Source organism: Stylophora pistillata, chromosome 9, assembly GCF_964205215.1.
Source record: "Stylophora pistillata chromosome 9, jaStyPist1.2, whole genome shotgun sequence".
NCBI classification, from domain to species: domain Eukaryota; kingdom Metazoa; phylum Cnidaria; class Anthozoa; order Scleractinia; family Pocilloporidae; genus Stylophora; species Stylophora pistillata.
In genome coordinates, this window is record NC_142527.1 from 7196706 (window position 1) to 7212120 (window position 15415).

At 40.2% G+C, this 15415-nt stretch overlaps 1 protein-coding gene and 2 pseudogenes across 1 annotated transcript; 2 read left to right on the plus strand and 1 right to left on the minus strand.

Moving 5' to 3' along the window:
• Window positions 1–3688: 3688 nt before the first annotated feature.
• LOC148723003 (uncharacterized) lies at window positions 3689–4533 on the plus strand (annotated as a pseudogene).
• Window positions 4534–5207: 674 nt separating this feature from the next.
• On the plus strand, window positions 5208–12359 carry LOC148723004 (uncharacterized; annotated as a pseudogene).
• LOC148723005 (uncharacterized) lies at window positions 7010–11518 on the minus strand. The gene is made up of 2 exons (XM_088733587.1): window positions 10084–11518; window positions 7010–8359 (listed from the first exon to the last, which is right to left on the minus strand). The coding sequence occupies exon 1, from the start codon at window positions 11403–11405 to the stop codon at window positions 10104–10106; it is 1302 nt and encodes a 433-aa protein (XP_088589713.1). The 5' UTR covers window positions 11406–11518; the 3' UTR covers window positions 7010–8359; window positions 10084–10103.
• Window positions 12360–15415: the final 3056 nt, after the last annotated feature.

The window sequence follows — 15415 nt, forward strand, 5'->3', positions numbered from 1 at the left end:
GCCGTAGTGTTTTAATGGAAGCTACAGACGCCAAAAAACTGAGAACATTTAAAAAAATTTAAATTGAAAAATTTTCACACATAGTCGTAAAAAATGTTAACCTTAAAAACAATTTCTGGTGACGATGATGGAATAATTTTCACCGTCAGCCTTATAAAGCCATCAAACCATTAAGACCCTCAGCTTACCTAAAGTTATTATAGAGTATTTTCTTTAGCCCGTCTTGATTGCTCAATTTTATCCCGATTTGGCATAGAATCTAATAATTTGTTTAAATGTTATTTTTGCAGTGCCACTCGGTCTTACAAGGGAGCATAGTATTCAACTACAGGACACTAAGACAAAAAGAGTTTTCTTTTTTTTTTTTTTCGCTTTTTCTTAATTATCTCCAACAACTCTTATCCTAAACTCATCATTTGGCACACTTGACCGTTTGATTTGATTTTTTTTTCAATCAAGTCTGCCCCTAGATGACCAGGATAATAGAGAGAGCTAAAAGTAAAATTTTTAAATGGAATGCCAATTAAATCAACTACCTATTTTCCTTTGTTTCTTCCGTAGCAGTATCAAAACCACAGCAAGGATGATTAATGATATCAACAACAATCCTGCTAAGATAGCGATTGTCATACAAAGGATGAAGCAGTTTTTGTCATTCATGAGGTCACCAATGTTTGTAACAACTGGTAAAGTGGTAGTGGAGGATCCCTGGCCCGTCAGCAACAATTGTTAGGAAAAGAAATAAAATAAAAATAAAAAAAACGGGGGTAAAAATTGGGTAGTCACTGACCCTACTCGTATACTCTGACATTAACATGTTTTATTGTCTATCTAGTTACTTTCCCAAGTACTTGTAAAAAAACGGTTATAAAATCGTGAAAAGTATATATATAAAGAGGTACATTGAAATTGGCGGAAGGGCCAGGTTACACTTTTACGCTTCGTCAAAATCTTATGCTATCGATTCTTTGACCCAGACTTTCTCTTGGATTTGCCCAAAAGCGATTACCTGTTTTTGACAGTTACACGAAGAATACTATCTCTGAAAGAAAAAAGAGATTCAGAAAACAGAAACGACAGAAATTCATTCGAATTAAACGAAAAAGGAAATCAATATTCTGAGGACGAAAAGACTTCAAATGTCTGCTGGGAAATTTCCGATTGTTACAACTCTCGCTATTCATTATTCCAGCTACTCTAAAAACACTCTTTCAGCCATACCTAGCCTTCTTTTAAACATTTTGTAATTTTTTTTCTTTCGTAAACTGAACTATGTAAGTCGTTTGGGTCAGGATTTGAGCTCTGCCACTTGTCAAAAGTCAGAGGTTTACCGTTGATCCAATTCCATTTCCCTGTTGTGAAATTTCGCTCCAAGCCTTTAAACCATTCACCAAATTTACTACCTACTCGGTTTTGAGTCTTATTCTTGGTGAATTCCCATTCTTGCTCTGTTTCCATCTTCACAAGGGCTTTGCTGTTACATTAACAGTTACCCTGTGGTTTTAGCCTCGCCCTTTTGTTTGTCTTGTTATAAAAGCTATAACACGAATGTAACAGACTCCAGGCGCTGTAACCGCAAGTTCAGAATTAGAAATAAGGACGTCGAAGCACTGATTAAGAGCACTGAACTTCGTGTTGATTTCCAATGAATTATGTTTATTACAATGTACTAATGCTCAAAACCGTCAAACTAGTCTAAACGACATGAAAGGAAAAAGCCGAACAATAATTGGATGTGATGAAAACACGAAAGCAGGAAACGGCAGAACAACTAAGCTAGAAATGAACCGACGAAATGAAACTAAGAAAGGTAGAAACATGTGCTTACGGATTGTCCTCTCTGTACGCCTGAGTAGTTATATACGCAAGATCCAAAGACTTCGCAACGAACACAATAAACTTCAAGAACGCAAACTTAGACCGTACAGGCAGATCAGACTACTAGTAAGGACGCACGAGGTTCCGAAACACGATCTGACAGAAGCGTTACTAATATCTAACCTAGACAGTTACAACAAACAAAGCTTATGTCCATCTAAAATGAAAGAAATTGCAAAGGCGTTTTTTCAAGCTCTTTTAATAATCAACAAAAAAAGGGAATGTTTTACGCAGTTAAATTTTTGGTGTCAAAACTTACTCCAAGTTTTAATGAAGCTAACAATTACAACTAGTAACTTGACAGTTAGCTAAGTAGAAGATGATCACCACCATCATCGTCATCATTATCATCACCATCAACACCATTATTGTTATCATTATCATCACCATCATCGTCGCTCATTTACAGATAACTTTTATTGTCAGCTTTTCTTTTAGCTTTAGATCACTAAAGGAGACGCTTAATTTTATTTTGTTTCCATTCTTGTTTCTATCTCTCTATTAGTGTTTTATGAAATAGTGAAATGATAGCCTGTGGCTATCAAAAAAAAAAAAAAAAATTATACATTGAACTGCGATTAGTTTTGGATGCATTATAACCGCTCAGATAATTACCTTTATAAACCATTTTGCAGTAAATGGTTTGAACCCGGGGGTAACATGTGAAGGTGTAGTCTGATCGTCCGGGTGAGTGTAGTCCTGAGAAGGAATGTTGTCGGTGGTAGTGACTGACGTTTCGAAAACCTGTGCGGAAGTCATCATCAGAGTCAAGTGAATGATTGTTGTCAGTAGAATGTTCTTATTCCAGTTCGTGTGAAATGATCGGTTGGTTTTGCCGTGATGTTATTGGCTGTAAGACTCAAGTGACGTAGGTCGGTCATGATTGGTCTGTTTCGATCTGTCGGTAAGGTTAGGTCGTTCTTCTGCGGTCGTTTGCGATGTTTATGTCGGGAATGAGTCGTTTGTATGCAGCGGGTAGTTGTTGACATCTGTTTAGGGGAGTCTGTTTTAAGCTAGTAATACAGCTCTCCAGAGTCAGTCGTTAAAAATAGTCAGTGCTGTAGGTTAGGCATTGCGCAGAGTCCCAGTCAATGTTGTGGTTGGTAAGTCGATGGTGTTCAGCAATGTGATTGCTCACATCACCTTTCCTCGTCGCCCGTCTGTGTTCAGTCAGTCTTGTTGTGAGGTTTCTGCCAGTCTCACCGATGTAGGAGGCTTGGCAGTCGGAGCAATTGATCTTATAAATCGTTCCCTGTCTGTTCCTCGGTTCGTCTTTGTCTTTAACGTTCGTTAGTAACTGACGTAGTGTGGTGATGGGTTTGTGGGCGACGAGGATATTAAAGGGTAGTAAGATGCGCGAGATGTTTTCAGACATGCCTTTTATGTATGGTATGGTTGCTGTAGTCGTAGGGGTTGCGGTGTCGTTTGTTTCGGTAGTGGTAGTGGGTCGGTGAGTGTTTCGTCGGATGAAGTCGTTGTTGTAGTTGTTCTTCGTAAAAACACGGTGAAGGTATTTGTTCTCGTCGGATAAGCTGTCTGTCGAGTCGCATACTAGTTGTGCGCGTCGTGTTAGAGTTCTGATAGTTGTGGCTTTGTGTGATGTAGGGTTGTAGGATGACTCGTCTAGTAATCTGTCGGTGTGTTTCGGTTTCCTGTAAACTGTCGTCCGTAATGAGTTGTCGTTGTGTCTGAAAATATCTCGCGTCCTTTCCGATGCCTTGAGTGGAAGGCCACATCACCCACAGCAGCCGAGTTTTACGGCGCCGTCACCTCGAGGAATCTGCAGTTCTTGTGAATTAAGCCGCCTTATATGAATGCAGCGCAGAGGTTCAGGAATGACTGCAGCGCAGAGGTTCAGCCAGATATGGAAGCATCAGGTGCTGTCAAAGAAACTGTGCAGAGGATGATTGACAACGTGATTGGCAATCAGGAAAAAAAGCATCTACCAGTAAGAACTCTTTCTTCTCAGAAGCAATTCCTCTGAGGAACATAGTGCCAGAGAAACTTAAAAACCAAATATGGGCTAATGAGTTTATCGATTTTTCCTTATTACTCAAGAGCAACATAAGTAATACAGATGATGATCAGTATACCATCAAATTTGAAACAACAAAGGGGGGGGGGGGGAGGCAGCCGTCAGTGGTGCTTGCTCCAAATGTGAAGATGCACCATTTGCATAGTATTGAGCTGTGGACATCAAAGTTTCAGATATACGTTGCAATTTATACAGAGAGATCCCCAAAAGACACTCCTGCACTGATGAAATATAGTTCTGTCATTGCTACCCTTGAGGCGAACTGGAAATTTTACGATAACTTTCATAAACTTCGGCAATCCCAGGGTACCCCATGGGATCAAAATCATTCCGAGCTCTGGTTAAGATCTCATTCCTTTCGGGACAAGCCCACTAACCATCCAAAGAGAGCTAGGCGTGAGGGTATCTATATTCCCAAAGGGTATTGTTGGAAATTTCATAGGGAAGTACAGTGTTCCTTTAAACACCAGTGTTTCCGGTGTCGGCAGTCTCATCCCATTGCCAAATTCAAACAACCAAAGCAGTCTGCAGGGCAAGGGAAAAAACGTGTCTCCAACAGCGGGAGCACTCCCAACACCAGTTTTAGTTGGGAAGCTGGCGTTTTATTTAGAAGGCTATGATGCTCAAATTTCTTAGGAGCTACTATTAGATTCTGTTTATGGTTTTCGTTTACATTTTCAAGGAACACAACAGGGCAGAATTCATCGAATCTGCAGTCAGCCCTGCAAAACCCAGAGATTGTTGACCGTAAGCTGGACAAGGTAATTTGTGAGGGGCGAATTCGGGGCCCTTCTGTTCAGCCTCCATTTTATAACTTGAAAGTTTCCCCTTTGGGGGTTATTCCTAAAAAATAGCCAGGTGAATATCGCATGATACACTACCTCTCTTATCCATGCGGAGGTTCAGTGAATGAATTGATTTCATCAGAATTATGTTGAGTGCACTATGTATCAGTAGATGATGCTGTAAAAATGATAAATAAAATAGGACTAAACTGCCATCTGGCTAAAACTGATGTTAGGAGTGCTTTCCGTATAAACCCAGTAAACCCTGCTGATTAATGTCTATTAGGTATGCACTGGAAGGGTAATTATTATGTAGATTGCTCCTTGCCAATGGGACTAGCTAGTTCATGTAGAACATTTGAGATGCTTATTACTGCTTTGGAATGGGTTGCACGTAACAAACTCGATATCCCACATTTTATTGATATTCTGGATGATTTTTTAATTGCGGCTGAATACTTAGACATATGTAAAAACTAGCCTTCATAAATGTTTGACATTTTGTGAGAATGCGGGAGTACCTATGGCACCAGAAAAAACCTGAGGGCCCTTCTTCAGTCTTAACTTTTGTTGGAATTGAAGTAGATTTTAGTAGAGATGAAGCTATGCTGCCTTATGAAAAAGTTAAAAAAATGTTTGTTGGCAATTCGTAGTTTGCTTGAGAGGAAGAAAGTCACACTGAAGGAGCTCCAATCTCTGATTGGCTTATTGAATTTTGCAATCTCAGTTGTAACTCCGGGGAGAGTTTTTCTTCGGAGGCTGATCAATCTTACCATTGGAATTAAGCATTTTTATCATTTCATACGCTTAACAAGTGAAGCCAAAAAATATTTACGGATTTGGGAAACCTCCATGAGCTCTTTCAATGGAAAATAATTTTTCCTTGAGGATGACTTGGCCTCTTCGTACAGCTTACCCTTTTTTCACTGATTCAGCACAATGTAGTGGTTACGGTCTTACTTTCGGAAAACAGTGGGCATTTGGTGCATGGCCAGACTCTTGGAAGGACCACCATATTAGCTTCCTGGAATTTTTTCCAATAGTTTAGGCTTAAACACGAAGGCGTGCTATAAAAGGAGAGGTCCCTTAGGTGCCTGGTACACGAACAAATGGAGCTAATGAGATGTTTACTTCCACCAGCATGGTGGCAATGATGTAACGTGTGAACCCCTTATTACTTCGATTTCAAATTTACCGCCACCAATAAAGACAGTTCCATTGGAGAAAGGAAATACAAATCTCAAAAATTCTTTTATTGTAATGAAAAAATTGCGAGGAATGCGCCCGCTGTTCACTGCTTTGGATTAGCTATAGCTCAAGCTGACTTCACTCTTAGAGCTCTACATCACACGACGGTTGATTGACAAATGGTCCAGGGGTACCTAAGGCACCTCTCTATTTATAGCGCGCCTTCTTGTTTAAGCGTGTGGTGCAGCCAATTAAAAAAGAAAACAGTTGTTTTCATAACAGATAATGAAAGCACTGTTTGCATCACCAACAGCAATAGAAACAAAACTGCTAAGCTTGCTCCGCACACTAGTGCTCATTTGTCTTAGAAACAACATTCTATTTAGGGCTCGACATATAAAAGGTGCACGGAACATACTAGCTGATACTCTATCTCGTTTGTAGGTCGAGAAATTCAAAGCCCTGGCACCGAGTATGAACCCAGAGCCAACCCCTCTGCCGGTGCACCTGCCACCAGAGAACTAGGAGATATTTTAACACAATTGCTAGAAGCAAGTTTGAACACCACTTCCTTGAGCATTTACCGTAGGCTTTGGTATCTGTACCGACGCTTTCTGACAGATAAGTTAAAAATCCAGGGTCCAATTTCTCCAATCTTAATTTGAAAATTAAACGAAACTTACCTGGAAGTTGAAGTTTGATTGAGATTCTTCTAGTCACCATAACATTTAGGGATCAGGTGAGATTGCAACGCGCATGCGCAAGATCAGTCTTAAAAGTAGATTGTAGTCTTCTTGATTAATAACAGACCACAATCATGTGACAATATTAAAATATTGTGTGACCTAGGAAGGTGCAAGCACACTACAGTCCTCACAGGGCAGGGTAGCGCCACCGTGCAAGGGCGGGCACCTGATCCCTAAATGTTATGGTGACTAGAAGAATCTCAATCAAACTTCAACTTCCAGGTAAGTTTCGTTTAATTTTCAAATTCTTCTACGTCACCACATTTAAGGATCATGTGAGACTTCGTAGCCAAGATGACTACAATCTAACACTTTGAAATAACCTCTAAAATGGGTTACAAGTGAATGTGTGGAAAAACCTTAATCACACTAGCATGTTCCAAAGTAGCAAAAACAACTTTAATATATATTGAGCAATGGTAACTCAAGTAACATAAGCTACATGAAAACATAGCTTACTTTTTAAAGGTATGTTGTTAAGGTAATGACATGAATAAAAATGTCTTTTCAAAAAATTAACAACAGTTAAAAAAAAAACACTATATGAATAGTATGGTATCTACTCATGAGAAAACTGCCTTGGTAAATTGCAATGCTTTGGTGCCTTCAACAGGAACATTATAATATCTAGCAAATGTGGTCTCATTAGACCATCCAGCCTTTTCCAATATTAGTTGAAGTGGCAAACCCCCTTTTTGTGCCGCAGATGTTGATGCTGCCCGTGTACTGTGGGCCGTGAAAACAGCTGTATCAATTTTGGCTTTTGTTAGACATGTTTTTATCCAACGTCGTATTGTGTCCTTACTAGCTGCATGGTGTGGCTTTGAGTAAGTGATAAATACCTTGGTGTCTTGACCACGCAAACATGAGGTTCTTCTAAGATAGCATGTCAAAGTTCTCACCACACAAAGGTTTTCATCCTCTGGATACTTATGGAATTCAAGGAACATTGACTTAGCTGTAGGCCTGCTCTGCTTCAAGAGACCCATCTGGAAAGTTATAGTATCCTCCAATTCTATCATATTAGCGGTGTCCAACATGTGTATCGATTGAACTCGTTGAGCACTAACTAGTGAAATTAACATAACAGTTTTTAGAGTTAAGTCTTTTAAAGACAGTTCCTTGTTAGTTTTCCATTCTCGAAACATGTTCAACACTTTCTTTACATCCCACACTGAAGAGTATTTACTTTGTATCGGTCTTGACTCATATACACCTTTCATAAATCTTACTATAATGGGGTGATTGCCAATTGTGATTCTACTGTCAAAGTTCAGGCTGGATAACGCGCAGCGTGCAGTATTAATAGCACTATACTTCAGTCCCGATACGTAAAGATTTGTCAAAAACATCAAGGCACTGTTCACAGTGACTTCAGTTTTACTGATCTTCCTTTCACCACAAAATTGTATCCACTTTTTAAGATAGACGTTGTATTGCTTTTGTGTTCCGTCTCGCCAGGATTTGAGAATGATGGGTTTTGCTTCATCAGGAATTCCTTTTGCTGCCATTGCTTCCCTGATACATGACAGGCCATCAACTGGACCTTGTCTCTCAGAGGATGCAGTGCTGATGAATGAGGTAAAGTCAGGAGGTTGTCCTTCTTTGGAAGTAGTCGAGGATTGTCTATGAGCATATTCAAGATTACTGCAAAAAACGTCTGAGTTGGCCAGATTGGGACAACTATCACTGCTTTCGCTTTGTCTTTTGAGATCTTCTGAAGGCATCTATTTATAAGAGAGAATGGGGGAAAAACATAAATGCTTTTATCAGTCCACGACAGTGAGAAAGCATCTATATAGGTTGCTTCAGGGTCTGGTCGCCAAGCCACATATTTATCTAATTGCCTATTCAATCTAGATGCAAATAAATCAAGTTCTAATGGGCCCCAAAGATTATTTATTTTAGAAAATATTGCAGTGTTCAATTGCCACTCTGTCCTGTCATTAAACAGACGGGATTCACGGTCAGCAACAATGTTGTCTTTCCCTGGTAAATGAGCTGTTGTAATCCAATTATCATGCTCTAGTGCCCACATCCAAATTTGTCTGGCAATATTATTGCATGGTCTGGACTTACTCCCCCCCATGTTGTTAACATAACACACTGCTGTTGTGTTGTCACTTTCTACTCGGATGTGAGTCTTTTTTACATCATTGCACAATGACTTCAATGCAAACAAAATTGCTAAAAGTTCTAGCTCATTAATATGAAGGATGGTTTCATCTGGCAGCCAGCGCCCCCCTGTGCGCTTATTATTTAGTTCTGCGCCCCAACCTTCTTTTGATGCATCAGACCTTATTGTAATGTCTGGGTCAGTTTGCAATATTTTCTTTTTTGCATGGGTGATATTGTCACGCCACCATTGTAAGTCTGACGTACATGTTTCACTTATAGTACACAGTGCATCAAAGTTCCCATTATTAGCTTTAAGTATGTCTATTTTCTCATTTTCGAGATGTCGGTAAAACAACATGCCCATTTGGACTCCAGGTAAACTGGAAACTAGGAGTCCTATAATGTGTGCAAGATCTCTAATCTTGACTATTGATTTGTGCAAGAATTTAGTGCACTGTGATTGAATATTCAGGGCTTTCTCTGGCGTAATCCTTATTGTCATTGTCACCGAATTTACTATGAAGCCAAGAAATTCCAATTCTTGAGTAGGGTGAAAGGCAGATTTGACTGGATGTATTATAAAGCCAAGCTTTTGGAATAATGTCACAGTTTCTCTAACATTTTCCCAGCATTCGAGCTCTGATTCCCCTTGTAAATAAGAGTCATCTAGGTAGGGGACCAGGAGATGTCCTTTTTTACGAAGCTCAGCATATACAGGTTTCAGCAATTTAGTGAATTTTCTTGGGCAGCAGGCCAGCCCATTAGGGAAGCAAGTGTATTGAAATAATTGATTATTCCAATGAAATCTCAAAAATTTTCTGTGCTCCACTGCCACTGGCACTGAGTAATAAGCATCCTTAAAGTCTATTGATGCCATGTAACAGTTAGGCCTTATTAAGGTAGTGACTGTATGAATGCTTTCCATCTTAAAATGATGGTACTCAATATTCTCATTAAACTCTTTTAAATTTAAGATCAGTCTGAAGGTGCCATCTTTCTTAGGCCTGGCAAAGATTGGGGACACAAATTGTCCAATACAAGGCAAACATTCTTCAATAATTCCCTTAGCAAGGAGTTTCGTAATCTCCTTATCAATTGCTACTTTCTCGATAGAATTAACATGACAAGTTAACCTCGTGCCCTGTTGACAATTCAATTCGCTACTGATCAAGTCGAGATGACTGTGGGCGACTGTGTCCAAAATAGTATTATCTGAAGTTAGTTTTTTCCACTCTGGGAGAAAATCATTAAGTCTGCCAGCTCTGAATTCGTCAATAGGCACCAGGTTAATTGTTTCCTTCTTAAAATGAATGCAGGTAGGAGATTCACTCACTGTTTCCGGTGTAACAGAGCTTACTGCTTCTGGTTTTCGTATCTCCCTTTTTTCTCCTGTTGGTTGTACAATCGTTTGCCTAAAAAAGGCTTTCGTGAACTGGATACGTTTGCGCTGTGCGAACTCCTGGAATATTTATAATCGTTGCCGCGGTATCCTCGCGAGCGGCCATATTGTTTACTAGGAAATCTCTTCCTGCTCGATTGACCATGGGGTTTCACCATGGCTTTCTTTACAGCGCGGTTGGTCTTGTCAATGTCTTCCAACCTTTTGGAGGTATCTCCCCCGAATAGGAAGTTGTTCACAGGGACTGACGAGGAGAATAGCGAGGTTTGGTAGTCTTCATTGAGGTCGGGTTTTATGCACTCTCGTCGTCTCATGTTGATCTCGAAATTTGCGTAGCTAAGCATTTCTATAGCTGACATTCCTTTGTCGATCAGCTGGTTAAGTTTGCTCTCATAATCTGTACTGTCATTCACTGACTCGTCATTTGCTTTGGACTTCAGGTCCAGCATTTCATTGAGCATTTTGGTGACCTCAATGACACCTTTGATCAACATGCCTTGGGCTGTTTGTACCCTCGAGTCAAAGGACCTCGTGTTCGGCCTCAGCCTGTTCCAAATAAGCTCGTCCACTTTTGTGACGACCAAACTTTCGCAGTTTTGTGGTCGGAGGATTTTTTCCCCTTCTTCTTTGAGCTTTGATTCTTCAGGTTTTTTCAATTTGAACATGAGTCCGTTCACGAGTGTAGCAAGTTGTTCGTTGACAGCAACGTCTGTCGGTTCTGTCTTTGTGAGGCGTTGAGCAATTGCGTCGAGTACATCACATTTTTTATCTAAGCTTTTCGACCGTTTTGCAGCGGTTTCTGTCACATCTTCTGACAAGACAGATATTTGTGATGGGGAGGCATCTCTTTGGCGTTTTGACCGAGGTTTGTCGCACAGAGCGCGATCGTTGGTTTTGGCGCCATTTTCATTGTCACTCTCACTCCTGTACTCTCCTTCGGAGCTCTCCAACAGATTATTTTCCTCTGTGGACCAAGATCTTTCAATAGTATTTTGCAGTTTTTCAAACTGCCGAGTCAAAGTTGTTTGGAGAGTAAGCATAGAATTCGTTAGCATACTGCCAAATGTTGACAGCTCACTCTGTTGTGTTGTGTCATTTTCGGGCGCGTTTCCCGACAAACCGTTTGAAGTAGTGTTTTCTACACCACTAGTGCCCTCTGACCTGGGAACCTCGTTCCCGCCTTGAGGGAGCTTCTTTGCCTTCTTTTTAGAAGAACTTTTCGAGGCGGAATCCTCAGTGTGTTCAATATTTGACATTTTTTCACGCCTGATTCGATCGTTCGTGACCAATCTTGCTGACAAGCAAACGTGCACTGATCTTGCGCATGCGCGTTGCAATCTCACATGATCCTTAAATGTGGTGACGTAGAAGAACTGAGCATTTGGCGTTGTTTATTACATATCTAGCAGAGCAAAAATATGCATAATCTACAGTATTGACTTACATTTCAGCTTTAGGGTTTCCTCATCGATTGGCGGGATTACCTGACCCGACAAAAAAAGAAATAACACAGCTAACTGTAAGGCGTTATAGTAAACTTAGTCCTTTGAGAGACTCGCGTTTCCCAATTTCTTTACCAATTCCTGAAAACATCATTTCTTCCTGTGTTCACACACAGTCAACACTCTACACAAGGAAGCTGTTGCAGGGTACGTATGCTATTACCTTTTGCTGAGTTAAGGATCAGCGAGATCACTTGTCAACCAAATCAAACTAACGAGAATTTAACATTTCTTAACTAGGCTAGCTTCATAAAAACCAACGGGGATAGCATTTATGCAATTAAGGTCACGTTAAGACATTATAAGCATAGTAATCCAGCACAGCCTGTGAATATTTTTATTTATCAGACCCAAGCAGTTTGCCCTGTCAATCTATTACTTACATACTTAAAGTTAAGGGGAACCTCTCCCGGTCCACTATTTTGTTGGCTAGATCTCTCTCCAATTTCGCGCAATGTTTTTACTAAGGCCTTAGCCGATTCACTTGGTTTTTGTGATCTGGACGTGTCAGGGTATAAATCTCATAGTTTTTGCACCGTGGCAGCATCCTGGGCAGCTTCTAAGGGCATGTCCGATGCCCAGACTAGGGCCTTTGGGAGATGGAGATCTAATGCCTTTCTCAGGTACATTCGCGCACCTTCTATAGGTTCAAACCAGCAGCTGGGTACCGTATGCCTACAATGCACGATGTGGTGCAGTCTCTTTTGAGCAGCGGTCAAATTATTGTACGCTACTGACCTTCAAAGAGAGATAAGCCATTTATTCATTTATTTAAAAAGAAATCAAATTCAGCGCAGGGGTTTTTGAGCAGGGGCCAATTTTCCAAGCGCTATGTTTAATCCTCATTCCGGATGATAAGCACTTTTGTTTTAGTGTTTAGACTGGAGATATGGCACTGAACTCTTGAGCAGGGGCCAATTGTCTCAGTGTTGTCTCTCTCGATTATCAGGTGTTTATTTATTATTAGGTGATGCGATATTTGTTTTCTCATTGGGCACCAGGTGAGCAGGGGGCGGCTTGGTTGCCTCTTTTAACTAGTATTCGTTCAGGGCACATTGCCATGGTTTAGGGTGGAGCGACCATTGTTTGTTTCTCGCACAGGGCTTTGGCAGGTTTGCCCTCACCTTTGCTGGAAATAAGTTACCATTTAAGATTATGTGATTCAGTTGACTTCTTAGAAAATAAACGTCCACGATTGTGGCCAATCTATGGCAGAACTCTCGATCTCAGTTTCATTACTTGCTCCCAGGAAACAGAGCTCGACCTTGGCTATGCGTCACCCCTCGTTAAGTTAGTTTAAGATAACGAGCGAGAAGCATAAAGTCTTATTCAATTATTTATGAGGATTTACAATGAACGATCAGATAATGTTTCCTTGTTTTTCGTTTCTTTTTCTTTAGTCGGTCGACTTCCCATAAAGTAGTTGTTATGATCTGCTCCAAGTATTATCCCCACGAAGAAAACGATGGCTGGAAGGGAGCCATGAAAAAATGTAGCGAATTAAATCATAGTTCAGTTGTCTCCATGGAAACCGAAAAAGAATGACACTTCGTCAAGAAATTGAGCGCGAAATTCAGGCGAACAAAGCGGCGTTAGTTTACTGGCTTGGAAATGGTTCACGGATCTCATACGTGGTGCTGGTTGATTAAAAGCATAGAATCATCAACGAGACGCCACCTGGACCATGGCGTTGGATTAAAGGAGAACCCAATAATCATAACATAGAAAACTGCGTAGAGATGCTAGGCAACAGACGGCAGAACAACATAGGATGCCAAGGAAAAATGTATAACATCAATCCAGGATATCTATGTGTAAAGCAATTTAGTAAGTTAATACGTAAAAGATATACGTAAAGTGAAGCTTCTCCTCAGGGACTTTTCAGCCACAATGTATACTAACTAGGTGCTTAAAAATCCCCACCAGCTGGAGGCAGACCAGTGGGCTATTTACAGAGCGCAGCCGAGGATTTCAACTAGGGGTAACCGAGAACAAGTCCAGTGAGTGGCAGGGTGGAGGATTTGAAACCGGGACACTGCATTACAGGTCCAGCACCCTAACCACCCTAACCACCCTAGCCACTAGGCCACGCCGTGTCCTCGTTAATGATCATGCCAATTAATGTTCACCAAAGTACGAATCTCAGTAGGCAATAAATAGGCATCAGCGGACTTTAATTTTGAACAAAGTAACTCGTGATCATATTTTCATTCTAGATTGTTCCATGGTTTCACAGACAGACGACATTTTCATCGAGGAAACGAGAAGACCTGCGTCAACTGGCCAATCGCTAGCAACAAGAACGACAGCAAACTTAGAACACAATTGACGAATGTTAAAGCTGAAGACCGCATAAGTTACTCTCAGAAGGTAGGAATTAATTCGCTCAAATATGGATATCAAATATTTACCTAGTCTACTACACATTAAGCGTCGGATGTCACATTTGAAGGCCCCATCAACCCTCGGTAAAAAAGTACACTGAAAGAAAAAGAGAAACAATTGAACAGCCAAATAAAGACAAAGTACATTGTACCTAAAAATAACATTTTTTTTCAACCTAGGAATAAGCGTTTCAACTGTTGTTATCTCAGTTGAGTTTGTTTTGGTCGAAGGACGATATATTTTAGATTGAATCCGATGCTGATGCATGAACCAATTATTTATAAGCGTTTAGGTGAAAAGTAACAATCATACATATATCTTATTAGACGTTTTGTTCTGTAGTATCGCTCAGTGTTTTTACGAGTTGTGCCGTATTTTTACGAGCCCGTAGGGCGAGTCAAAATAAAAAGAACGAGTAAAAATACTCAGCGATACTGCACAAAAAACGTCTAATACGTTATTTATTATCCAACACGCCAAATTGTTATTTCAGTGCGAGCGAATTTCGCGGATATATATTTACAGGGAGTGCGTAACAGAAGTATGCGAAGTGGAACGGAATCGGCGCCTTGTCGTGTTGCTGTTTCTATTTTCTTTACTAAATGGAGAAATTTCCAGGTCGTCTAACTGTTTTTCTTCTTTCGATTTATCTAATAAACTTGGATCTATATTTGCCAGCCATTCCAACTCTTCGTTGTCAGAAATGTGATTCAAATTGTCCGTCATATTTTTTTTTCGTAACTTCGAACCAATCATTCGCTTGCGCGATGCGAGAAAACCTGTCTAACGGGTAATCTGAAGTACAAATACCGCGTAGTATTTGTACTCGTCTAGGGCATTATTTGTACTCAACGGAATGTAGTTGGATAATAAAACGAGGTATTTCAAATGAAAGCTCTTAACTCTGATTGCAAGAGTTTCTACAATTAACGTTATCTTTTGTTTTGTGTCAAGATCGACTCATGAGCCTCAAGCAACAGAAACCACCAGTTTCAAAAAATATCCAAAAGAGGTGTCAACATCCTAACATTACCATCTAATAATCAATAGCTATTTACCGAAGTGAAGTAAGGTACTGCTGGGTATTTACCGAGGGGAGGTAACTATCTACTGCTGACCACTGACACTGAGGAAAATAGTTGTTTTCATATATTTTAAAACAGTGATACGATACAGCATAAAAATATGATTTTAATCCATTTATTCCTGCAACGATTACAAAATTTTCCGATTTAAATCTCGTGCTAACAGTTTGGAGTTGGATAACAAAGGATATTCGTCGTCTGAACAGCCAATCAGAACGTACCCTCAACGATATCTGCTGTTTTAGTATATACAAACACATTTTATACACTGCTAAACCGACCTACATCTAATCT

What these genes read in the sequence shown, in the direction of transcription:
- LOC148723005 (XM_088733587.1), bottom strand. Translation starts at nt 11,405, where the DNA reads ATGTCAAATATTGAACACACTGAGGATTCCGCCTCGAAAAGTTCTTCT.